The sequence below is a fragment of the Cebidichthys violaceus genome, unplaced genomic scaffold (genome assembly GCF_023349555.1).
Source record: "Cebidichthys violaceus isolate CVI_PGR_0920_01 unplaced genomic scaffold, fCebVio1.0.p SCAF_29, whole genome shotgun sequence".
In the NCBI taxonomy this organism is placed as follows: Eukaryota; Metazoa; Chordata; class Actinopteri; order Perciformes; family Stichaeidae; genus Cebidichthys; species Cebidichthys violaceus.
The window spans coordinates 15,420-42,576 of record NW_027176472.1 but is presented as its reverse complement, the minus strand read 5'-3'; the positions used below and the strand labels follow the sequence as shown (position 1 = coordinate 42,576).

Here is a 27,157-nt window from a genome sequence, read left to right as displayed (position 1 = left end):
TATATGGCCGCGTACGGGCCGATGTGCATCGGCATGAAATAACTCCAATTACTTTGTGGGAAAACTGGCCGAAGAAACAGGTGTTAAAGTAAAACACCAGCCCTTTCTTTCATGTTTCACCCGTTCCTTTTTCCACACGTTTAAGACATTTCTTATCTCTCTAATAAGAAAAGTATGTCATTGCACAGTGCGTATAAAAACACAGCCTGTGTATACACAGTGAGAGGACCTTTGACGTGACTGCAAAAGGGCGTTTTCCCCTCCACTCCGTCTAAGACAACCCATAACATCAGTGTAGGATTACCTGGAAGCTCAGAGTCTCTCTGTCACACTCTGTCCATGAAGTCTTTGATAAGCCCTTGTTTTTAGTTCTGGATAATTCACATATGGAAAGGTTTTATTGAGCATGGCATTGCATAAAACTGGATTTCCGAAAGAGGAGGCAACTGGTAGGAATGGACCTCTAATCAAAGGCCGGGTCGGAACCAACAGCACATCCACTTCAATTCACAATTTAAATGCATTCGGAAGGCCTACTTTAGGGCCTCAACTGTCAAAGTGATAACAACCTTGTTGTCCCATGATTTTGTTACACAAGGAGAGCGGTGAGAGGTGTGTTCCAACAAGAATCCCACGGTGGTGTCTCAAATATTCGTTTTTCATACCGCACATTGTGATTTTCCCAACTTTTACCTGATCTCCTCCTCGCTCAAAGTGTGTTGCAACTTGAGAGTCTCGCTTGTGGTTGTGTCCTTCCAACATTACTTGTTTTCACAAGTGTTGTGCATGCCCGAACGCTCACCCACCGTGTTCTGTCTGTTCTATCTGTCATGTCCTCTTGTCTAACATTTATGTAGTGGAATTTGGCACGTTTATCACTTAGAAATATTCAGGTCAGGGGATAAAGCCATCGAGGCCCCCATGTTAGACTGTATCTGCACTGTCAAATGATATTGTTATCCGATACAGCATGTTGCTTGCATAAAAATACAGACTATGTATGTAAAATAATAAGGGCCTCCTACAGTAAGTCAAGTAATGTCTCACATTAATCAAAAAACACTTTTAATCTGCCTGCATTTTAAACCAATTTATGAAAACATGTTGCGTTCAGTGGGTACAAGTAGCTGGGTAAGGCAAACTACCTATATTCTCTATAATACATTTACACTTGGACAGCAAAAATGTATTTAATGCCAATGTCTTAAACCTCATATGCGCAGTTAATAGAGCAGTTACGGTAGAGAATTCCTCCACACTTTTGCTCCTAGAAATGCTGCCTTCACTGACTGTTAGACTCATTGCATTTTGCATATTTAGGTGAGGGGAACAGCGTATGAGAGAGATTGAATTATATATTTTCATGACAAAGACCACGCCTGAAGTGTCGTCAGTAGAGAATGCAATTTTAGCATATTGCAGAAAAGACTACTAGGGTAGCTTTACATTTATATTTATAAGGTTTAACTTTGTGTCAAAGTCTTTAAAAGCTTAACATATATGCACATTGTATCTGTTTTATTTTGCAGTTCCGAAAAAAAGTTGTTTCTACTTGAAAAGTTGACTAAAGTAGTTTTATTTTTAGGCTTCGAAACTTTTCTAACTTTAAAGAATAGGCGTACGAGGCGCACCTGAACGCACCAAAAGTCTCGGTCAATTAGTAGAGTTTAGACAGCGAGGAGAGCTTGCAGTCGGTCTGTGAGCGCCCCACCAATGACCAGCTAAAAAAAAAACGCCCCACTGCTCCGACTCAGATCTGCGGGGGTGGGGAGTCAACAAGTTTTGGATTCGGGACTTTTGAAAAACCATGGGATTCGAGCTGGACCGCTTCAAGGGCACCGTGGACCCGGATTTCAAATGCAACTTGTGCAATAAAGTCCTGGAGGACCCGCTGACGACTCCGTGCGGCCACGTCTTCTGCTCCGGCTGCGTGCTGCCCTGGGTCGTCCAGCAGAGCAGCTGCCCCGTCAAATGTCAGCGGGTCTCCGCCAAAGAGCTGAACCACGTCCTGCCCCTGAAGAACCTCATCCTGAAGCTGGAGATCAAATGTGACAACCACGCGCGGGGCTGCGATGCCGTGGTGAAGCTGCAGCATCTGGCCGAGCACGCCGAGATGTGCGACTACACGCCGGCGAAGTGCAGGAACCGAGGGTGCGACGAGGTGCTCAACCTGCGGGACGTGGACGCCCACATGCGGGAGACGTGCGACTGCCGAGCGGTGGGGATTTGCGAGAGCGGCTGCGGCTTGACGCTCACCCACCGGGAGCAGAAGTCCAACGGCCACTGCTGCGTGAGAGCCCTGAAGGCGCACAACGGCGCGCTGCACTGCAAGATCATCAGCCTGGACAGAGAGTTCAAGAAGCAGACCATCAAAGCCAACAAGCGGGAGAAGTCGCTCCTGGCGCAACTTTCCGCCGTGCACAGCGAGCTGCAGATGACAGCTCTGAAATACCAGAAGAAATTCACCGAGTACAGCGAGAGGATCGACTCCCTCACTAAAACCGTGGCTTTTTCCTGCAAGGTAAGCACCGCTTCTTCTGCCAGGGAGCACAAACTAAACCCCTCCACCCCCTCCAGCACCACTCTCATCCACTTTCTCCCTTTCACCGAGGCATTCTAGTAGTGTAAAATAACAATAAAACAGCAAAAAAAAAATACATGTTTTTATGATTCTGAAAAGTTAATTCTGATTTCTGTATTTTGACCTCCTGGCATCCTGCTGTACAACTGTTTCAGGGCCCAACTTTATGAACTTTCAAACATCTTTGCTCGCTCTCTGGGACTCACTTCCTCAGTTTACTGCACCTCCATGTTGTTTGGACAGTTTTTACTTTTTTCAAACCTATAGACCCCAGATGAAAATAGAACTTTTTTTTATTTTTTATGAGAGGATTTATCTGAGATCTGGATTGTCCTGCTTGTGGGGAGCTTTCAGGAGTCCCACAGCGCTCAAGGAGATTGTTTCCTCACTGTCTCTGCCTTTTGAGACGTGCATGTCAGCTGTGCCTCTGGCCAGCTGGCAGTCAATGGGGGGGGGGGGGGGGGGCAAATATTTACTGCAGTTCTGTACACAACAAGAGCCAGGCCCCAGTTATATTGCCTTCCTCGCAGCACGCTTGTTTGAGGCTCTCTGTCATCGGATGCCCCCCCCACCACCACCCCCTCAAGACATTCATAACAAATTAAATCAGGGATGTAGCTATGTTACCGGCACCAAAGTTGGATGGGTGATGTGGAAGACTGTGGATAATATCAACACTTGAGGGTCTGGGAGTTCTTTAAAATCCCATTGTTTTTGTGGATACTGCAAACTGTGATGTCAAGACATACAAAAGATGTTGTCTGCTGGGTCACTGGTTAATAATGTATCTACATCTGTGGGCCAACCACAGACTGTTTATGGGGCCTAACACGGGTCCCTGTCCAGTGCTTTGTAGGCCAACACCCGGAAAGTAGCGTCACACTGTTTTGTTTTGTTTTTGGATTACTGTTACCTACACGTTTTGTTCTTCAAGATAATCCTCAACAATGGACACTACTTTTATGATTTTTGAAGCGTGAATGCAAATTGGGGGAAGTAAAAAAAACGTTAGGCTATAAACAAACTATACTACAGTCTCATGATTCAATCCACGATCGGTTTGTCGTAGAACAAAACCTTAAAATCTCTTGTACGTTAACCACAGACCTTATTTTCAGGGATCTGTTAAAAAAAAAAATAACATCCAAAAACCATAGACTATATACAGGAAGTGAACGTAGTCGTCATGACGTAACCTATTGGTTTGTGTGACTGCCGTTTTGAAGCTTGGAGGCCGACGCCATCTTGGAATACGGCCGTCGCCATCTTGTTTTTTTCGCGACCGATGAACGAAAGTTACCATATTTGGAATGCGGAGGAGTGACGTAGTGACGCCCGATACGGTTCTGGTTGCGGCAGTGACTTGTCAATCACAGTAAGCCCGCCCTCAAGCATTCCCCGCTTTATGGTCTGTTTGACTCTAAATGGACCATCATTTACTAAATGAACATCATGCTGTATTGAAGAAGACTTGAAGCTAGAGATTGAGACCATAAACTCATGTGTGTGTGAGAGAAGGAGTCATTTTCTCATAGACTTCTATACAATCTAACTTATTTTTGCATCCGGAGGAGTCGCCCCCTGCTGGTCAGTAGAGATAATGCACGTTTTAAGACACTTCTGTATTGGCTTCACTCGGCAGAACCGGAGGTTGCCGCTTGCCAAAAACCCACTGACTTGAAGACGAGCGAACAGGAAGTGCACAAATGCTAACTCGTTTCCTGTTTGTTAGCGCTCATTCCTGCAGCACTCTTGAGTAGAAAGCCCAGGAACGCCGGTGTAAAGGTGTTTTATGGCTCAAATTTAAAAAACCCAATGTCCCCTGTAATGACCAATTATCAACACCATAAAGGACGCAGGAGTTCATAAGTCACTTAAGGAATTTAATTAGTGTACGCTGGTTGCACTGCTGCTGTGATCAGCGGAGGGTAGTGGTCCCGGTGTAATCGGGTTATAAAGTTATAAAAATGTGTCCAAGAACAGGAGGAGGAGCTTCTGATTGGGCGCACACCGCTGGCAGTGTTACATAAAGTAATGTGGCTGAATGGGAAACCTTTTATGGGTTTTGTTCCTTTTTTAATTTTACACCTCTTAGCTCCCTATTTTTTTTGTCACTTCTTGTTTAAGTGACAACTTTCAAAGACTTTACTCGTCTCTCTTTCTCTCTATTTTTATTTTATTTTTCTCGCTTGGTGGTTTCATTTCTCCGTCATGGGCTCAGTTCCCAGCAAAATGCGTTCCGGTAGGCTGGTTAAATTGCGCATCAAAAGCACCGATGCGGGGGGAAATGGTGAAATCGCTCGTGCTGGTGTACAGAAGCTCCCTGGGCCTGTAAGCACAGCTGGTTATCATAGTTCATTTGACAGCGGCATTCCAGGCCTACGCCGCTGAGAGAGATATACGTTCAGTGTATTGGCTCTGCTTATGTTAACAGAAGTCCCTTGTTCTGGAACGCCTTGAACAGGCATAAAAGACCTGGGCATTGTTCCGGAAATCGCTCCTGTATAAGAGACAGAGCAGGTCAGGAGGAGAGGAAACTACATTTAGTGGATGGTTTGTTGGAAAGCTTCTTTTTTTCCTTGCTAGAGAGGCTTATTCATTGGGTTCAGTCAAGCGGGGAGCAGGATTGTTTGGTGGGAGAGCCTCAAACACGGCAATATGAAACGGAGCGTCACAAGTGGGATTAGCGGCGGGAGACGGGCGACTTGCAGACTGCCGCCGAAAAACGCTCTCGGAGCCCAGCTTCCTGTCTTTGCGGTGTCACTGATCAATACGGTATCAGATTTGGTGACTATTAAACTTTTCCCCACAGGGGGATGTTTTGACTCGTCAAAGCCCGGGTCGTGACATTTGGCTCCGTTTCATTCTAGCGAGCCAGCATCCACAACACCAGGAACCTGGAACAACTAAATGGATAGCATCCGCTAACTAGCCGCACTTCACAAATCCCCAAATTCCCGTGGTGAGAGGTGTCTAATGCGGATTTGTTGTGACATATTTCTCCTGGAATCCCTGTCAAAGAGAGACTACAGGTCCTACTTCAGTTTTTTTTTTTTTACGTCTCCATCGCTCCTCGGCTTAGGCCTCCTGAACCAGATGGAGGATTTCAATGTCTTCTTTTAATATCCAGGCAGCGACTGTGAGGGAGATCACGGATGACCTGGCTGCGTGGAATAACTGACTGGAGTTTCTAATAATAGTCCCAACACTTTTTTTTTTAAACACCGCAGCCAGAGCAATAAAACACACACACACACACACACACACACACACACACACACACACACACACACACACACACACACACACACACACACACACTTTCCATTCAGCCTCAGATCTCTGCTTTTGAACCGAGCTCCTCTTCGGCTGCTCGCAGACGACAGCGTATGTCGCTACTTGATGCGATAAAGAGCGTCTATCAAAATCACAAGACATCAAACGGATTAAGCCTCGGCTGAATTTGATTTGGGTAATCAAGGGCTCGATGTGACGAGGCTAATGGTGGTCTAATTTTAAAGCATGGATCTATGCGATCGTTTAACAGAATAATGTAGCCCATTAGTTATCTTCGAACGCACGAGTGCCAATTGAATGTGACGGAGATCAGATTAATAAAAGCTACCCAGAAGTCAGTGAAAACCTGAGTTTAGGCTGTTTTCATTTGAAAGGAACCCTTCAAAGAAAGAAAGTGATTACGCCGCTTCATGCCTTAGCTTCAAGGGTTACAAAATGATTTGTCATCTGCCATGCATTTCACTCCGCATTACACTTCCTACTTTATTATTAATCAAGAGGCAGACGGAGGGGAAGCGGTTTGATGCGGGACAGACTCGGAAAGTGTGACCGGTGCCGAGGTGAATGCCAAGTCACCAGTTAGCACCGTTTCACTGCCAGCTTGCTCTTTTCCTCTGTAACAAACTGCCCCGGCCTTCTTTCCCCATTAAAGTTAATGGTAGATGTTTGTTTACTTGACATAGCTTCCATGTGTCGTCGTCCCCCCCCCCCCCCCCCCCCCCCCTCTCACCCCCCCTCAAAGTGATGTCAGCGTGATAGTGTTTTTACCTTTTTGGCGGTGAGGACATGTTATTTATTCTTATTTTTTATCACCTAGGCATACCTTTTTGTTTAAGTAAATACACAACCTCCTGAAGAGATTCCCTTCATTTCTTAGGGATTAGAGCTTTGCTAGAGTGTTCACAGATGTGTGTGTGTGTGTGTGGGGGGGGAAACAACGCTCCGTAATTACTCTGAGTTCATTTTTAATGGCTCTCGCGGACCAAATGTTAACACACCTTTTAAAATCCATCCATTTTAAAGCTTCTTGGCCGATTCAGTGTGTCTACAAGTGGCTGAAATTACTTTTAATCCTCAACTCAGTTTTCACTTGATGCCCAACTGTCTACTTGTTGACAGTAACGGTTGCAGTCGGTTTAATGTGGAAGCATGTGTCGCTAATGCTGCCGGGACACGCTGCAGGGGCCACGCATTCCCCGAATGGCCTGACATGCACATGATGGTCTTTTTAGAATACATGGCAACCAGGACACTGTACATGCCGGGGCTTTATATTTAGTCTCTCTGTGTCACAGCGTGCTGGAGTGGCAGCTGAAATTACGTTACCTCATAACTTTCCTCTTAAGTCCTGCTTGGAAAAAAACAGATTAAGAGCTGACTCTGCGAGTTTCCCACAGGTTTTCATGTCACGTTGCCACTGAGTAGGGGGTCCTCTGGTGTATTGATTTACATAGGACAACAGTTTGTGAGAGAGATGGGCTGTTGGCTCTTTGGACTGGTCACTTCTGGTATTTGGGCCTGGCTAAGCCTCGGGAGAGAGCTGAGAATCAGGGCTGAACGATTTGAGGGAAATATTCAATTGTGTTTTGTTTTGTAAATATTGGGAGTGCGACTGAAATTGTGTGTTTTAAAAAAAATTGTACCAAGCATAAGCAGAAACTTATCGTTTCTAGAATAATTGAATCAGAGAAAGTAACACTTATTGTTGAGGTCTTGCCAGAATTCTTTCTTCAAACTAGTCAGTTGAAGAAAAGTAAAGTTTAGCCCATTTGTTTAGATGTTAGCTTAAGTTAACATCTAAACTGGTATACGTAACATTTCTTATAATAAATAGAAACTACTGTTGTAATGAAAAGCTCATTGTAGGTTGCACCATAACAGTGTTTTGATATCCAACTAACGACCCCTAATGATACCGTTGACAGCTGAGCACTGTAGCTGCTTAAGCTAACGTTAGCTAGACAGACTTAGCGTACAGGGCGAGCTGCTTCATAACCCTGAGTCCTGGGGGGGAGGGGGTCAAGATTCACAGCTTAAAATATATTTAACCACGAGAGTCCAACAAACTCTGTCCACCCCGCTCTCTTGTCGTCTCGACAACTGCAGAGCTAACCATTAGCTAACTGTCGGTTAAGAGTTAGCCGATTAGCTAGAATGTTTATTTCGAGAAAGTCTCCCCACTCTTTTTTTGTGCGGTGAGTAATGTTTATCTTTCGACGGGACCATGGCTGAACGTTAACAGTACAGACACATGCACGCAGCGAGCTTAGAGAATAAGTCTCAGTCTCTGCTTTTGTACGGCTAACACATAATTACCACCAATTAGCTACACCAAAGTTGAGCATGCCAGCTGTGTGTAAAACTTTAATTTCCTACACCTTGAAAGAGTCTGTTAACTATGTGATATAATTTAGCTTTTCGCGATTTGAGAGTTGGAAAGCGTCACACTGTGATTTTGACATTAAATCAAAGAATTGTTCCGCCCTATAGTGAAGATATGAAGTTTTCACTGTCACATCACCTCTTAATGTGTACATGAGGTTATTATTAACTTTCTCTCACCCTTACACCTTGCGCTGTTTCTAATATGTTGCGTTTGAGCGCCTCTGTTATCTTCTAATAAGTTAGATCATTTGTTGGTCACGTATTTCTGCCCTGCTCTTCCTCCTTAAGTACCCAGTCCAATCATCCTGTCGCTCAACCGGAGTTAATAATAGATTATAATGTTATAACCTCCTGCCTTCACTTTGTTACACATGTCTCTCCTCTGTCTGTCTGTAGGAAGGCGAGACTAAAAGCGTGACGGTCGTCCTTCTTCGTGAGGGCGGATCTCTGGGTTTTAACATCGTAGGAGGAAGGCCATGCGCGGTAGGTTGAAAGCCAAGCGTCTCGGAGGTTTCACCCCCCCCCCCCCCCCCCCCCCCCCCGGTGATCAACCAAGTGTCATATGGCAACCCAGGAATGACTAGCATGTACACTCGAAGCACCACAGGCCCTCTCTGTACTGACTGACACGGCTTAGACAGTCATGCATGTGTTCTCCAGTCTGTGGATAGATGGACCGCATCTATTAAGTTTTTATTGTGTTTATATATTGGTCTGGTTTGGTGGATTTGGCATTACAGATTAAAAAAAACTATAATTACTTTCATGAGAGTTAAATCTGGGAATTGTGGCTTTCACCGCAGTTGTTTTGTCTCTAATTGAGGGGATATTGGTTGTGGGGTAAACACAGAGCAGAGGAAAGGGTCTTTCATCCCGGCCTGAACCTTTCACAGCCACTATGTTTTCGACCTCGGGGCTCTGAAGTAAAAAGGCATTAATGATGCCGCACGCTCCCGCTGAGTGAAGGGTTGAAAATATCACCGAGTTACGACTCTATCTTCCGTCTACGGCGCTTCTTTCTGCAGCCCGGGGCCCGTTCAAATGGTGTTCCCCGTATCCGTTTCATCGGGACTGTACTCAACTGTTACGGGGCTGTTTTTCCACTGCCGCGGTGACGCACTTTTCTAGTTTATCATAGTAAAACATTTTATAGCGGGAAGCTATAAAAAGATCCACGCATAAAGAGCGTGTTTTATATTTTTTTGTTGTTTCTACCGGAGTCCACGGTCTTGTAGATTTGCGACCTTTCTCGCTCTCGTGACAGAACCATGCATCAAACCCGACCATGAGAGACCGTAGATAATACTTGGCTTTCACTTTCCCCGCTAGCCTCAAATCAGCAGTCTGTGTAAGAAGCTATTCATTAAAATGGAAATAGCTAATATCCCCGTAGCCTTTGACACATGTGTTTCATGTGGCTGTTATTCTGGCATGGCTTGGTAAAAGCAATCAGCCGGCCAGGTTTTTGCGGTCTCTGAGAGGACTAAACTCTGAAGATTGGGGCAAGCTCAGGCAAAGCAGTGAGCTGGTCACAAAAAAGAAAAAGAAACGAGTAGCAAAGCATTGCCGCGTTAACACTGTGCATGATTCCCCTAAAAAAAGAGGAAGCGGACCAGAAATAATTAATTAGTTAGCGCGCTGTGACTTCAGAGGGTTCTTTAAGTATCCCATCAAACTGCAGTTGTGTTGCAGCAGGAGAGCAGAACGCATCGCATGTGGTTTTGAAGAAGAGTGCAAGCTGAGACTCTCTGGGGTCGCGGCCACAGCGTTGGACGTATTCTCCCTCATGTCCATCCAGCATGTCCACATGTCCAGGATCTCCCCTTCAGGCCTGGGAAGCATCCGAATGTGAAGCTAACCCCTTAAGTCCACACTTAAGGGCAGAGTCAAAGGGTCGCTTTACCCAAATTACAAATAGACTCGGCGGGGCATCTAACCAGTCCAGATAATATTGTTATATTTGTTTTTTTCCTGTGCCCAGATTTCTGAGATTGCGGCCTCTGAAATTGCTGTTTTCATAATGTGAAAACAGCTGACGGTGAAATCTGTGGATTAATCTGAGTCACTTTGAAATGACTTCTTGGAAAGACATGCTGCTATTTGACGGCGGTCACCCGTCGTTTTTTTTCAGTGTTTTGAGCAGCATGAACTAGATTCAGTTCAACCTCGTCTTTATTGGGGGGATACCTCGAAACCGTGGCGCGTAAACACTGGAACTATCTGCGTGGCTACAAAGCTGAGTTAGGATGATCTAAGACGTTGTTTTCTCTTTTTGGTGAACTGACCCTTTTAACTTGGCAGACGCTCAAAACGTATTTGTTTGGTGGCGGCAAAACTGTAGTAAACCATTTTAGTGTGAGATTTACTTCTTGTTGAGAAGCACTACATTTCAAAGATTTTGACAGACGCCACTATTCTCCCCAACAATCAGAGCTCGGCGGGTTTTATTATCGTCCAGACAATAACCGCAATTTATTCCACAGGACGACAACGACAGCACTTCGAGTGAGGGGATCTTTGTATCCAAGGTCATCGAGGAAGGTCCGGCGGACAAGGAAGAGGGTCTTCAAATCCACGACAGAATCATTGAGGTATGTGGCTTCCACTACTGCACTGTAGATGGGGGGAGTGGGGGGGGGGGGATGTGTGACAGCTGCTGTCTGCCCTATTGAGATGACGACAGCGAGGAAGCACGAGCCCCACAGCTCAATATTTATGTTCCCGAGACTTTTTGAAAATGAAAACTGAGAGCAGCAAAATGGGACACGTCGAATTACGCTTTGGGCTTTTATTTATTTCAGCTCAAGGAAGTAAATCCCGCAGACGGTAAACGTTTCAACGCGTACTTCTGCCGATCAGCGCTCAGGCGAAGGCTGTGTTAAGTGGGGCGCCCCCCCCCCCCCCCCCCCGCTGCATATAGACCGATTCAAACCTGGAGGCGAGGTCGTCTCGTCTCTTGTCTTGCCCGGGTGAGAAAGGGCCCAGTGTTTCGCTTCCGAGCTGACAAATCCCTTACGACAGAGCTGCCGTGTAGCATCCTCCTCTCGCCTTTTTTTTTTTTTTTTTTTTTTTTTTTTTTTTTTTTTTAAACCGAATCCTGTGTGGAGAGAGGCCAGCTCCCCTCGGGTCAACTTGAGGGATGCGTTGACAAACTCGACATCACAAAAGGTTCCCTTCAATAGAACAGTTGTCAAGCAGAATCCCACACAATGGCTGCATTGAACGGAGAGTTTATGTGGATTACAAGTGTGTGTGTGTGTGTGTGTGTGTGTGTGTGTGTGTGTGTGTGTGTGTGGTGCCGCGGTTCGTCGCAGGCTTTATTGTCAGACCTCAGTGAAATTGCTCCGCGGAGGAGACTCTGAAATCTGGACCGCGTTGATCGCTCTATCCCGTCATTCGCGCAGCCGACGCGAAGAGTCCTCTGGCAACTGGCTACGGTTCTGAATATTGAACCGGCTGCAAAACACGGCGACACCGTAACTGAGATGTGACACGTTGGCCCCTCGGGGGTTGACGTCTCTCAAAGCTCTCCGCAACTGGAGATCACCCCAGACCAGAGGGCAGGTTGAACCAAGCGGTTCACTCGTGTCCTGGTGAGTCGAGGCCAAGGGGAGACTCCAAAGTGGGCCACAAGCTGATGAGAGGAAGACAGATTAGCTCACGGTGTCACATGAACGCGTAATGGAGCTAAAATGTGTGTCTTTGGTTTGGGAATCATGTCGACGGGCCACATGCTGTTACTTGAGAAGATATCTTGTGTAGGATTTCACGTTGAGATTTGCCATTCACGCTTTATCGGCACATACGGTACAGATATTTTGCTTTAGGATAACGCTGCTCTTGTGTGTGTTTTTATAATGAACCATTGTGGGTGAAGTCACAGAATCTCTCCGATGAGGAGAACACACGAGCAGAGAGGACGCAAAGAGCCTAAGGAGGCAGCAAAGCACCCTATTAAGTGACCTTTTTCTTTTCAAGAGGTGAGGGATTAGTAGACAAAAAGCAACAAAATCAATCACCCAATGCCATTGAAAGAGAAAAGCAGAGGCAGTTCAGGGTTGTCTCTTTTTTCATCCGATGGGGAAACCCGATAGCGAAGGCGGTTCGGATTTCGAAGGCTCCCGTCTTTGTTCACCGGTTCAAGCAGAAAAAGTTCCGTGTCACGGTTTTTCAGGCCACAATACGAAACGCGACGTCAACACGACGTGTTCGCTAGTGTGTGGGTTTAACCGCCGGTGATTGGGTCTGTGAACTGTGGTTTAAAGTGGTGGATCAAAGGAATTCGAAACCCCGGAGCGCCCAAAGGCGGTTTCATATTCACACTCGTAGCTCCGACCTATTTAGCCTCCTGTGTGGGACGCAGCGTCGTAGAAAAGCCTTCAAATCTGATTTCTCATCACACCTTATTTTTTTTTTTCTTCAGGCAAATACTGTTCGACATGAGTGGCTTTCACATATATATATATATATATCTACAGAAATAGTTTTAGCACACTTTTGATGAGCCTTACATCGAAGATGTTATCTTAGAGTGTCTGTATGTCTTAGGATTCTCTGCCCAAAAGATCCCGTAATCATACAGCTAAAGTCCGAACGCTTCGAGCCCAGTCGAGAAGGTTTTTAGCTTAAATCAGCTCTTGTCAGTTGAGTCAGTTTGAACTTTTCAGATTTACTGTACCTTTTTTTTTAAAGGTGTTGGCTCCGACATTTCTTCCGCCTCCACGTTTTCCTTATCTTAAAGCTGCCTCTACTCACATTTCTTTTTCCCTTCACTACAAGTTTATGATTCGCTCTCCTTCTAAGCTCTCTTTTGGTTACAGCTCGCTAGATGTGCCGCTATTTGTTCACTAGTTGTGGACTTTGTCTGTCGGTTGGTGCAGAGCGAGTAGCTCACGGTGCCTCCGGACGCCACCAACAGCCGTGGTCAGCAGCATTATGTTTTCCGGTTCTGTCCGGACCGGACCGTTCTAGTGATCTGGACGTCTCAGGAACTTCAAATTTCTTCAAATTCGGCCCCCAAATGTCCACCTGGGACTGGAGGTTGAACCGATAAGAATTTGGCCACTTTGACCTCACGGAGCACACTTGAATAGAGCAGACTTGGCGACTTCGTTCACTCGCACGGCCATTTGATCTACTTAAAACGTAAAAAAAAAAATAAGGATTAGTGCAGCATGTAGACATTTCAGAAACCTGCTAACATTTCAACGCTAGCACCACCACAATTCGTTTTTCCATTGCAGCGGAAAGCAAATGTTTTGCTCCTAACGCACGGCGAGTTTTGACAGCCATTCACACGGGCACAGCCTCCTCACCGCCGCACTGTAAGAGAAACAATCGTATGACACGGAGCGGCGAAAAGCACGTTCACCTGAGGAGGCAGACACGCTCAGCCGCGGAGCCGTTTTCTCTTCCTGTGGCGGAGGCGTCAGCTCCAGTCAGTCTATATGGACGTCGCATGTACATGGCGATCCACGGCTCGTCCGTTTTATAACAGGCTCTTAGCGGGGGAGTGTGATAGCAGATGGCTGTCCTCTAACCGAGCTACAGGCTGGTATGAATCAGCACATGAATGCCTCCTTGTTCGGCCGGACATTTTTTTTTTTTTCTCATAAAAACCTGGAGCTGCTGTGTTTGCTTTCGGACGAGGCCCCTCAGCGAGCTGAAAAAAATAATCTTAGCACTCTAGTCAGGATCGGCCCGTGTTTGCCACCTGGGCTTTCATGAATAAGTTCTGATTCAGTGTTACGAGGGGGGGGGGGGGGGGGGGGGGGGGGGGGGATCGGTCTGGCTTGTTCTCTAATCATCCATCTCTGCTTGCATGCCCATGTTAAGTGAATGCTTTACATATTTGCCGTACATAAAAGTTGCTTTTCTTCAATGTCACTTCACATTGAGCAACGCTGGAACACTCATTGTTTTTTTTTCTTTTTTTTCTCTCTCCTCACAAAAATGACCTTCTGTTTTCTTCAAGCCCCTCTTTGCTTGCGCAACACGACTAAGCCAATGTCACAATCCCGGAGTAACCGTGCCTGAGCTCTCCTGAGCGGAGGGGATGTTTTCTGTGTGGGCCTTTTTTTTTTTTTTCTCCCCGAGTGTGAAGATAGGAAGAGAATGGAGACGACTGGGCTGCTGTTGTAAATGTCGCCTTGTAAATCTCCCCAGCAAACATTCTAAGGTCGAAGGGGGCGAACAGCAACAACTACTTTTAAAATAAACTGACATTGGGATGGAGGGGGGGGGGGGCAATTTGAATGTGTAGGACAAGGTAGGGGGCAGGAATGTGTCCCTGCTAAGACAATGTTTGCATACACATATATGTCGTTTGAATTAAAACGTGGAGATTTGAAGGCGAAAATTCAACAACACGCACCCTTTTTGTGTCATCCGCGAAACACGGAGCAAAGAAGAAGAAAAAATAGCGGGCAACAGTTTTAAATTGTAACCGATGATGCAAGTCGGAGGCGTATGGTGGAGAAATACCAAGGGGTCACTATCGAGCGTGTCTGAAATGCAAAAATAGAGTTGCTCTAAACGCAGCGTTGTGTTCTTCGCGAAGGATTTAAAATCAAACCTTCATCCTGAGACTCGGATCGGCTTTATTGTGTTTGACACAACCTGTTCCCATGACCGATATAGCTACGGCTTATGTTAATGATCAAAGAATCAATGGGCTTTTGGCCTTGTGGCTAAAGTTAACTCCTAAAGTTGCATAAAACCTGAGGGAAAAAAAAAATGAGTTTAGCATTTTATCGAGAGTAATTTCCACGTCGACGTGGAACAGTGAAGCCCCTCGAGGCGGCTCTTCTGCGTTTTTTTTTTTTCTTACTCGTCGCTGGCTGTGCGAGTTGCGAGGTTACCCACGGTGAGCCACTAAACGCCTCAAACCTCCTCCTCCCCACGGTTACCTTTTTTTAAGTGTCGAGTCGCAAGAGCCAGCAGACGGCTGAAAAGCCCAGCCAGATAGCACTTAGCGGTGCCTGACAGAAACGTGAAGTGGGCCGTGTCGGAGGTGGGACCCCGAAAGCGTGCATGCCAATGAGCCTTTATTTCTCCTCCGGTGTCAGAGAAAGGAATTGGAAGCAAGACGCTGCCTTTTCTTTTTTGCTGCAGATGTAGCAACATCACTTTTGACCGTTTTTTTTTTTTTATAGACATTCCAGATGTTATTCTGATCCCTGGAAATAAAGCTGGTCAGTAATGTGGATTTAATGTCTAAAGGCAAGTAATAGAACAGTTGTTGTGGTGATTTCAGAAAGTTGCATCACTTTAATGTAATGCAGCCTTTAAGAGACAACACTTATGCCGTATTACGATATCCAAAATCTAAGACCACATCTAGTCTTGCGTCACTGTAATCATTATTATATTAATAATATGTTGCCCCGCCCCCACCAGGAAGGCTGTGACGACACGAAGCTCGGCATGTTTACGTCTGATTCAGTGAGTGTTCAGTGACGAACGTGCTCCATTTATTTTTCGTTGGCGTGTTGCGCAACGCTGATCTCAAGTGTTGACGAGCTCTGAATGAAGCCGTATGAGTTGATGAGTCCACCGATGCATCATGGGAGTATTGCTCTGCAGCGCTTGATGTCATTGAATCTGACAGCGGTTTCCATGCCACGATGTATTCAGCATGTCAGATTACAACCAAAGTGTGCGGTTGGCTAGCCCCCCCCCCCCCCCCCCCCGCTGTCACTAATAAGTTGTCACAGCACATGGCGTCCTCCGCAGGACATGTGCCAAAAAATCCCCCCCCCCTCCCCTCGGGCGTTATTTCTGACCCCGGAGGGCTACGAGGAACAGACACAGAAGTTATTTCCCTACGGGGGGATCACATGTTGTTTGGCATTCTTAGGCAAGAAGCAGGCCTTTGTCAGGCTCTTTATTGGATTCGGGTCCCCCTGTGCAGGCAGTGTGTGTGTGTGTTTTATTCCCCAGACGGGCGAGCTGAATGTGGCACCGCTCTGTATTCTCCTGTCCGAGCCCCTAGACGGGACGAATCCAGCCCCGTGGGGCTAAGCGGGCCGATCCAAGCGGCGATCCACATTCCTGTGCCCCGTGGTCCAGCTGAGGCCGGAGCGGGACATTAAATCAAATCTAACTTTAAAGGGTCCATAATCAGCTTCTGGCGGTAGCCGCTGCCCTATGCAGAGCCGGGTTTTAAGAAGTGAGGACAAGCACACCTTTGTTTTCCGCTGCTCTATATAGGGAAAGGGGGGGGGGGGGGTGAAGAAAAAAAAAAAATGAAGATGTGGAGTCGTCTCAGTCTGGAGATGTTGTGAGGTGAGCTTATACCTCGCTGCAGCCAGAAGGCCGCTTTTGTCTCCGCCCATGAACACACACAGAGAATATTGTATTTTCCACTCGGTTTGAACAGCTTGCGTCCTCAAAGGCGGACCGACGCGGTTGATGATATTTTTTTTGTATTTTTTTTTTTTTGTGTGGAGACACACAGTCTGGGCCTACTGTAAATGTGTTTGCTCCAACACAGTCTCGCTGAGCAGCTCCGTGTTCGTTGGAGACCCGGCGGGTTCATTTACGGCTCCTAAAAGGTTTAAAAGGGGAGGGCCGAAGTAGACAGGTGTAATTAAGGCTAATTTTCCTGCCAGTCAATCGCTGGTCTTGTGTAAATGGATCAGTAACAGTCGTCTCAGGTTGCTCTGCCAGCTGCTTCTCATGTCAGCCAGACCCCCGAGCACAGACTGCCCACCGACTCCTAATTAACTACCCTCAATTAAACCCTAATAAGCTGATTAACAGACCCTTAGTTGTGCTGTAATGGCCCGTCGTTTCCTCCCAGTGCCCCTCTGAAATGCATCCCGACTGCAGCATGTTAATCACCCGCCCTCTCTCTCTCTCTCTCTCTCTCTCTCTCCTCTCTCTCTCTCTCTCTCTCTCTCTCTCTGTTTGGTCTTACCTCTCTCTCTCTCTCTCTTTCTCTCTCTCTCTCTCTCTGTCTCTCTCTCTCTCTCTCTCTGTTTGGTCTTACCTCTCTCTCTCTCTCTCTTTCTCTCTCTCTCTCTCTCTCTCTCTCTCTCTCTCTCTCTCTCTCGCTGTGTGTTTGGTCCTACCTCTCTCTCTCTCTCTCTCTCTCTCTCTCTCTCTCTCTCTCTCTCTCTCTCTCTCTCTCTCTCTCTCTCTCTCTCTGTGTGTGTTTGGTCCTATCGCTCTCTCTTTCTCTGCCAGGACAGAGATTGGCTTAGCACACTCCAACACAAGTGTGTTTCCATCTGGTTGAATACCGGAGACAGAAAGTTTGAAGCGTTTTTTCTTTAGATAAATAGACTGAAAGACGGCTGATCCGAGTAAAGTGAGTCGTTTCCTCTCGTACGATCAATTTAAGATTTACATAACATTTCCTAACTAAATCATGATAAGTGCCTCGGAATTTGAAGAACTAGTCGGGCAAACGGTAAAATTTGCTTTGGCACAAGCAGTCAGAAGAAATAAAAATATACCGAAACATACATTATACAGTATCCCAGGAAAGCCACAGGTTATTGTTGCTTCTATGGTACATGAAGATATCACCTCAAGGTCCATTTAGTAGCTGTTCTTGAGCTTTTTGATCATAATTTACATGATCTTCATCAGAAGATGGAGTTGGCCAATTTAAAAAAAATTCAAATTGAATTCAAATTTTCACTTTTCCTATGTGTACTTCTTGTCCACGTTGTCTTCAATGCCAAAAACATTTGTAAGCACCAGAACAGTTAGTAAATGGACCTATTGGAGAGTTCTCATGTGAATGTGGGAATGGAATAGTTTGAGGGAAACTACGCCCAGTTTCAAAATTCATATTCTGTATGGTCTAAGACAGTCCAAAAATATTAGTAATCAATGGACAGCTTTTTTCAAAAATACAAGAATGTGAAAAAAAAAAAATTGTGATATTATCTATACAGCTGACACTCTGCTTTCTGGTTTTAAGAGCGAGCAGTTCATGTTAACAAATATTGATTTTTTTTTTATTATTTATTCCAGGGCCATGAAAAAGACATATTGGTATTCTTAATTTAGTTTGTGTTCCCCTTTTAGAGGCCTTTACACAACCGCCAGCAATATTTTGCATTAAAACTATTCATGCCAGCAGCGATGTAAATTTGTGACAGTTGCAACCCTTTTTTTCAATAAAAGGTTTGAATAGATTTGCATGGGCAGAGGGCCGACCACTGGGATCCTGTTGACCCAGAGCAGCGTCTGGCAGTCTGTCTGAGGTCAACTGTTGTATAGGCTAAGTTAGTGTAAGCTATTTTATTGAGTTTGCTTTTGGCGAAAAGGCTCTGAGGGAATCTTGAGTTCCCTCTCTTAGACATTGTGCATCGGGCTTTTATTGTGAAAGGTAACAACAGAAGGTGGATTTAACTATATGTCCATTTCACACAACGTGATCGCTTGACGCTGCCTTTTCGCCACGTAACATTCGTGTTCTGCGTATTCGCACAATGTACCCGGAATCCAGTTTCCCTAAACTGTGTGTATTTCAAATACACACCAATATCTTTCAGCCAAATTGACTCTGAGGCTGAGACGCTCTGCCACATTTCAAAAAGCGTATTGGCGCTGAACTCCAGCCCCATGGCGGCCTCCTGCTCAACCGCACCAAAACGAGCCGAGCAACGCCGCTTTCTCGACGTCTGAGATGATCGCAGCGGGAATCTCTCTCGAGGGGAACGCAACGGTGAAGCAGAAAAACCGGTGGCACGGTCACTAAAACCGCCAGCATAAAGAAAGCGTTGACAGTTTCCCACCCCCCCCCCAGATGTGTCGTCCATTGTGTCGACCACAGTTTAAAACTCTGCGCTCCTGCATGTAAGAAGCTGTAAATCTCTCTGCTGGGTTGCCGCCGCAGAGCAGCCAGGAATCGCGAATCGGCCTCTCTTACTCATCGCTGCCTGAGCTTTAGGGACAGTCAGCAGAAACGACTCCGCCGCGGCAAAATACTTCGCCGCAGCGGTTTTGTCAAATGAACTAAAAGTGCTTAACGTTAGGCCCGTATAGAGGTCGTGCTTTCCACTTAGAGCTGATAGATAGCGGCATTATGGCAAACATAAAAAACTTAAGTGGGCACCGGTGACTGAGGGAATGCTCCGTGAAGGGGAATCAATTAAGTGGAGAAACAAGCTGCCAAGCCTCAGCAGTAGACTTGAGAGTAAATCACAAGACGTTGACAAGTTTTGTTGTTGCGTTTCATAGGAAACTTGCTTTTTATAGTCAGTTGAACAATAACCCCGCTTGTATCTCTTTTTGGCTCAACCGGATTCTCGTGAGTCTTGTTTTATGTTCAGTGCCCCGCATGTTCACGATACACAAAAGGACTATCCTGATTTTATTGCACAGGTTCTCACTAGTTAGTCGTTAGCCGCTGTGAGGCGCGTATTTAGTTTCTATGGAAATGTCCGTGGGCTGACGGTGATTGAGACGTGCTTTGTGAGGGCATTGAATGATCCGACGTTCGTCCCTCAGCAGATTATAGGCTGTAGAAGTCCCTCATCAATCATCAAGCTTGTCTTCTCATATGGAATCACTGCAGTTGTTGCTCCAGTGAGATGATGAAGTGGACTTCATTTGTTTCAACCACAGCTCTGTATGACTTTAATCTAAACTCGCTGTTATTCATGTACAGTAGGTTTTTCTTCTTCTTCTTTTTACTGTCAGAGTTATGCTTCCCAGGCTCCATCTGCCCTTTGAAGAGAGACTTAAGAGATTTTTTTTCTTTCTCCCTGCTCCCCCCCCCCCCCCCCCCCTTCCCCCCAGCAAAAGACATGCAAAATTACGAGTTTAACGTCGTCTGGCGGACCTCCGCCAGCTAATGAGCTCAGAGTGCTGGGTGCCGGCAGAATGTAGGGAAGCGAAACATCATTCATTTGCACCAATCTGCAAAGTTTCTCCCTCAGGTCACAATGTATTCCATCCTGAAGCACTTTCGTCTGATCCGAACTCAAGTAACGAAACTTTAAAGGACAATGATAAGAATTTGTTGGGAGTTTGTAAACACAACATTCAAAGTTGGCCACTCCTCCACCAGAAATCGACCCCCCCCCCCCCCCCCCCCCCCCCCCCGAAGGCTGTTAGGGTTGAGGTCCTCATTCGAGGGTTTTGGAACCAGCTTTCCCGGCTGGACGTTTTCGCCTTGCTATGTTTTGCGCAACCATTTTTGTAGCTTCCTCTCGGACGGGGCGCCTACGATCCCGTGCCAGGTTGCCACGTTTTTATGAAGGTTCACGCCGGCATAGTAAGAAAAAAATCCAGGCAGAGCGCAGGATCTCTGCAGAGACTAGGTCTAGCATTCAAGTTTCTTTTAGGGCGGGAGAGGGACGTGCTTCGGGTTTGGCGCTTTCACTGTAGAGCAGGCGATGACGGCCTCACAGCGCATATGACGAATGCAGTGGCGTCGAGTACGCTCGATCTCTACCTAATGCAAAACGAGTCCGACCAGCGCGGTGAGCTCACGAGGAGGCATTTAAGATCAAATTCAGCCATTGCATTACCTATTTATTACCCATTTGAAATGGCTCTGTAAGTGGAGTTGTGTAGACTGCGACGTTCTTTTTGCTAACTCTCAGTGTGCATTTTATGGGTTCTGTTACACCGTTTTTTGTTTGTCTGACAGGTGCGGCGCTTCTCCTGATCTCGAGCTAAAGTAGTCTCAGCAACATGGCTTTCTCGAAATGAATCGCTCCTTGGTGTTTAAACTGCCGGCATGACCTTCAGAACGAGCCTGAAGCAAGTTCTGAAGCGAGCCTAATCGGCCTGCGCTCACCGCAGTGCCGCGGCCGGCGCTGCTGCCGACAGATGTTGGTGTTTTCATTCTGTGAGGCTCCGTTAGGACTTAACGGGCGCAAAACACACAGGGTTACATCACCGTACATAATTGTCCCTCCAGTACGCGACAGATGTTCACTAATAATATGAGCTAATTGGAATACATCAACACGTTTTCTTGAGAGAACTTCAGCACATGTTGATACGCAAACCTTGGTTTGGTTATCAAAAAGGAAGCAAGCTTTAAAGAATGACTTGAGAAAATGTGGGGTTGTTGCCTGTTTTTGGATATTCCAACAGTGGACTCACGTTGCACAGGATTTCAGGTCAAACAGGTGTTTCGGTTTAGCGAGTGACCGTTGTCACCGCCGACTTTCAGCCCAATGCGTCCGCGGTTAAATTAACGATCGAACGCTTTTACGAGGACACCTCCGTGTTTTCCCCGACAGCTGCCGTCACCACGTGCAAACCAAGGGGGCCTCCGGTCGCGGGGTCACCAGCTAACACGGGTCGCTCGTTTAAAAACCGAAACACCGGCGACGTCTGTGGCTGGAAGCTAATGAAAGTGTCGCTGCGTCGTCTATGTCATGGTCTTTGACGTTTTGTACATGACCACAGATGACCTGTTTGGAAGCGTCGAGCGAATTCTGTCCTCGTTATGTCTCGCTAAATATGTATTCTACCCACTCTCTAATAGCACAAGGATCGAGAAAATCCCGATCTTTGCTGGTTAATGCCCTAGCACAGCTTGACAATCTCCGCCGTGCGAGCGCACACTTGCGTACGTCGTCATTGTTAACAAACTGTAAAAAAGGGTGGTTTGACTGGCAGTGATGGTTAAGAAGCGTACCCACGCTTTTCTTCACTCTACCAGCTAATTCCAGCCACACGCCCCTCTTTAGACGTGCTTCCTGTTCTCCACGGCCTCTCCGGAGGAGGTCTGGAGCTCCCCTCCATTCACCGCGCGGCAAGCGGAACTGGCGGCCGCTGCGCTGTCCTTTTTTTTTTCTCATGCAAATGTGTGCAAATATAAATAAAAAAAAAGCATTGTTCATCAGCGCCGTTCTCCGTCTCCGTTACACCGTTTTTGCTCTGGCCTTTCTCTTGTTCCCCCCGGGAGAGATGTTCCCTTTCAAGTGTCACCTCTCTCTCCGTCTCGAGATTCAAGACTTCCTCTTCCCCTTTTTGACACAAAGCCAGGAGGAATGGCCGTCGCCGGCTCATTGAGCAAGCTTTTCAGTCATCAGCCGTAGAGAGAAGAGGAGTGAGATATATTCTGCACTCGGACATCCCTTGTGCTCATGTCTTATTTATTTATCCCCCCCCCCTCCCTCCCCCTCAGAGGATGACTTATTCTACAGTGAAGTGTGCTCTCTCCCAGTACTCCCCTTCCTCTGAGTGTATACAGGTGCTCTCCATGCCAAGCGCACACTTCCCTGTCTTCTAATTCCACCTGCAGCGATTTTACAGTATGCGACATGTTTCGTATCGCCGTGTCAGCTTTTTTTTTTTTTTTTTTTTTTCCGCATCACTGAATATTAGGGGACATACCGTACTTTGAAAGGAGCTACTGTGAATTTGAATCGCACCGTTCGGAGCTCACCTTGTGAATATCTGATTTTCTGTTGGTTCAGCATGAGCTTGCAGAACTGTTTTATCAAAAGCATATGTTTAATAACGTGTATCCCCCCCCCCCCCATTCACTCACGAGCGCACCTTGGATCCGGGGTTGAATAGGTTGTGTCCACAAATGTGTGCAGATCGTGACATACGATAGTGCTCAGGCAGAGAAAATATCTGTGCGGCTGCAGGAGAAGCCCAGGGACCACCGGCTGAGAGCACAGAGCCCCGTGCCAAGTTCAACGCCACGGTGTCAATAAAGATGGCCTTTTGCTCCCCCGCTTAACGGAGGGGCCGCTTTTGATTAGAACCCCAGCAACAGTACGCAGCATTTAATCAGCGAGGTATGCCAGCGGACGCGCCGCGGCGGCCATTTTGTCGGCATCTTGGAGTGAGATCCAAAGAGAGTTCCCCCCCCCCTTCTTCCCTTCTTCCCTCTCCGCGATTCCAGCGGAGCGCTTGGCCAAATGGGTGATTGATATGCGCAGGTGGTAAAGGGTATCCCCCAGAGTAAGAGCTCCCAGCTAACATGAAACGGAATGTTTTCCCTCCTTGCACATCTTATGAAAACAGCAGTCTCGAAGCAGAGAGTCGGGGCAGGCCAGGGAAAGAAAATAGAAGTGTCATTTCACGTCTAACGTCTCTAACATCATGCCTTATTCCGGCTAGACAATAGGCCTTTTGTCAGTCCATTGTAGGCTCTTTACTTAATGCCATAAGCCCAGCTTCCTTGGGCTTACTTTAAAATGCAAGGAAATTTAGCCTTTTTTGTCACTTACAGTTTCCACACTCCCCTCTTCTGCGACAGTTTTACCCTGAAAATAAATGGAAGGAGGCTGCCAAGAGGAAAGATGGAAAATTCTAGCAGGGTAAAGCAGGGAGCCTTAACTTCTGCAGAGTGCCTGACGTGCTTCGGTTTATTTGCACCGGTGAAAATCAGGGGAGAGAGTCTGCGCAGGTTGAAATGCTTGGATGGCAAAAAAAAAGTAGAGAGTTTATGCTCTGGTTATGGTCCAAAAGGAGCCTGGAATTGATTTTTTTCTTATATATTATATCTCAGAATATACGATATCATTTATTCTGCAGAGGGCCATTTGTCTTGGGATGTTTGGGTCAGGGTCAGGGAAGGAGTTCACCCACCTCGCCCTCCTTAAATTCTTGACTCGTGTTCAGTCTAGCTTTTGCTAAACACGAGGTCACCACCCTCCTGGATACAACCTAGATTTACACCAGATATCTATTTCTCTTTTGTTTCCGTATCGTGTGGCTTCATCTCGTCTTAATCTTGCCAGGCCGGGACACGCAGTCTCGGCGATAACGGAATAAGAGCACAACATGGGAGAGTATGAGAGCTCAGGAATCCAGCCACCTGAAGCAGGACTGATGTAGATAAAGCTGAATTTGAACCCCACAGTAAGGGGGGGAAACAGGCTATGAAATCCCGTTGACTTTGCTTAAAAAATGTAGGGTTTTTTTCCTGGAATTTCTATCGTCCTTCTTGGAGACGGAGAGGCTGCGAACTAACAAGGCCGGTTTTAACACTGTGGCCTCTCTGCTCTCTAGCCATGCTATATCAGGCCCAGCAGCTGCTGTCTCTCAGCAAAGGCATGCTGACTACCGGGGGCTTGGCCTCCACACACACACACACACCGGATCTTACACAAGGCCCTTTATTTTTGGGCTTATGACTTGATACAAAGCCCCCACCCCCCCCCCCAAAAAAAAAACACAACCCCAGTTTTATCTGTTATTTTATTAGATGGGGAAATAAAAACATTTATTCCCGTCTGACAGGAAACCTTGAGTGTCTGGATGAGATATAGTGTGTGTGCTGCACAGCTGCTGTCTTACGCTGCTGTCGACGATTCAAACAAGGTATCGCAGGTAAAGGGTGTGTGTGCGTTGTGCTCCGCCACTCAAATTCCTTGACTCGGAGCCAAAGAAATGTAAGCCCTCTCCCAGCTGTCCCCTTGGTTGGCACATCAAGACGAGACCTTTTTATCTGATTTTTTTTTTTTTTTTTTTTTTTTTTTGGAGAATTTGAGTTGGTGCTGTTTGAACAGCACTGCTGCAGCTCTGTCTGTTCAGACAACATGCCTCAGGCCCCGATCAGACGGAGAGCGCATTTTTTTTTTTTGCAGGCGGGAAGACGCGGGGGCGCACTTCTTCTTCTTTTCTTTTTTTTTTGTGCAGTTAGCCGCTTCTTTATTGTTGCTAAGTAACCAACGAATTAGCGCTAACGTTAGCTTGGCACAAATCATGAAATGTACGCTCGGTACCATCTCCCGCAGTAAGTTTCCGGTCAGATCACGGTTACTACGGTCGGTGAAGTCGTATAGCTTCGGGTATCGAGCGGCAATCACCACAAAGGAGACAAAAAAACAAAAAAACCTGCTGATAATGTCGGGAGTGAAAGAATGGGGGTTAAACGATTCACTGGCATTGGAAACGGTTACAAAAAGGCTGCTGAAACGGTCTCATCCAACAGCAACACGGGATCAATACAGCTGGGACCGCTAACCCAGGTCAAACTCCCCAACATAAGTGGGACCTCATAAACAGTTTGATATTCCACAAATTGTTTTCACTTTTTTAAAAGCCACTAGATTTGATGGTTTGCAATAACATTTTCAAACTGCGTGTCAAACCTTGCCGTGAAAATGCGAACCACATGTCTGTGCCGTCTTCTGCGCATAAAGGTACATGTGAAGGAGGAAGAAAAAAAGCGTCTCTGTCTCATCTGGACCTCCTCCCAGTCCCTTACCTCCAAGTAGCCGGACTCTCTCCTGCAGACAAAACCACAACCGCAGCACATAGCACTGACATACTCTCCCCGCTACCCAGAAAAGCTTTTTCTTTTTTCTTTTTTTTGCCTCCTGCAAGAAACATTTCAACTTCCAGAAATCACATAATTCAAACAATAATCAGGAAATGTTCATGGCACCGACTAGCCCCTAAGTTCACGTTTCAGGTAGGGGTTAGACAGAGAAGTGGTTCCAGACTGTTAACGTCTGTCACAGCAGAGGCAGAGGCCTGTGATTATTTTGGTGCAAAGGTCCAAATAAACCCCTGCGTGGGTCGCGACCTCACTGATCTGAACCAAATGTGCTGCGCTTTGGGTCCTTTGTTGAAAGGCTCACGGTGCAGAGTGGCTAAATGTGAGCGACAATGGATGTTTTTTCACCCCCGCCCCCTCCCTCCCTCCCTTCGCCCGCACTTTCGCTGTCCGCCCTAAGCTGTTCTCGGGGACAACATTCCAACTGTGAGAACGAGGCCCGCTCACAGGCCCGACTCTATCCGCTCAGCTCGTTCGCGCGCCCTCATTTGTCAGGGACTCATCCGGCAGGTTTTAAGACAAATACACAAATCCTCACTTGAGTCCAACCCCGTTTGAAGGCTCCTTCAAAATGTGTCTAGACAAACGCCTTTCTCATCCATCACTCTCCCGTTTGTGGACTCGTTTTTTTTTTCACGTCGCCGCCGGCTACGTTACAACGGGGGGGGGGGGGGGGGACACACGAGCGCGTACTGTATGTTACACATCCATTCAAGGGAGCGAACGCGGTTCATTATCGCTGGGGGTTTTTCTTTTGAAGTGCGAGCGATCCATCAAGTGGCGAAAGTCAACGCTTTCCAAACACGTTCAAAGCCCCGAAGGACTCCCTCAAGCGCGCCGCAGCTATCTACCCGGCTTTTCTACCGCTGAACAATTTTTACATGACCCCGCGAATCCGGTCAATATTTATGTAAGGGTGTACATTGGGGGCAGGCCGACGCAGCGCTGATCAAACGTTTCTTTCATCCCCGCGACCTTCCTCCCACTCGACTCAAAAAGAAGCTCCCCCAACCAGGCTGGGGGTAATCAGATGTCAGGCCAGGGTGCTCGCCAGGGACTTGAGCGCAGCTTCATACATGTGAGTGAGGGCTTTTGCAAGTCCCCTCCCCCCCCCCCCCCCCCCCCCCCCCAACGCCCCCTACCCCCCTGTGAGCTACCTAAGCCGACTGCCCCTGACTTCTCACTTCACTCTGACACATTGCAGTGACAGAAGTTGCATTCCTTTCGGTGCGCAGCGCCCTAAGAGGTAATGATGGTAGGACGTGGGCCGGATCGAAGCGTTCAAATGCACTGAGAGCACACGACACTACCCTGATTCAAACGCTTCTGAATCAATTATTCAGCTGCCTCGCGTACAATGGCTGTAAGTAGTATGTCTCGGCAGTTTGGCGCAGTTCTTTTTCCGTACTCCTGTAATGGTAACATCCATTGGTGTAAACATAAGGTGTCTAAGAATAGCTAAAACATGGCTCTGCAGGATTAGAAAAACAAATCTTTTAACCTTTTTTTGTGTGTGTGTGTGTGTGTGTGTGTGTGTGTGTGTGTGTGTGTGTGTGTTGAAAAGAGCACGGCCAACACTATGAGGTCAATGGCTGTAAAACAGCCGCCACTTGTACCAGTTATGAGCGAACTGCACGATCCCACAATAAGCTTGTACTCCGTGTTTGCAG

General features: G+C 46.8%; 1 protein-coding gene across 1 annotated transcript; it reads left to right on the top strand.

Annotated features, from left to right (window-relative positions):
* The first annotated feature begins 1,704 nt into the window (after positions 1-1,704).
* LOC137880567 (E3 ubiquitin-protein ligase PDZRN3-B-like) lies at positions 1,705-20,897 on the top strand. Its single transcript, XM_068721982.1, has 5 exons — positions 1,705-2,521; positions 8,660-8,746; positions 10,747-10,854; positions 20,430-20,501; positions 20,880-20,897. The coding sequence occupies exons 1-5, from the start codon at positions 1,808-1,810 to the stop codon at positions 20,895-20,897; spliced, it is 999 nt and encodes a 332-aa protein (XP_068578083.1). The 5' UTR covers positions 1,705-1,807.
* Positions 20,898-27,157: the final 6,260 nt, after the last annotated feature.

Excerpts from the sequence above, each read along its gene's own strand:
- LOC137880567 (XM_068721982.1), top strand. The coding sequence starts at position 1,808 with ATGGGATTCGAGCTGGACCGCTTCAAGGGCACCGTGGACCCGGATTTC. Across the intron at positions 8,747-10,746 it reads TAGGAGGAAGGCCATGCGCG|GACGACAACGACAGCACTTC; the intron begins GTAGGTTGAAAG and ends TTTATTCCACAG. Across the intron at positions 10,855-20,429 it reads TCCACGACAGAATCATTGAG|CTTCCTCTCGGACGGGGCGC; the intron begins GTATGTGGCTTC and ends CCATTTTTGTAG.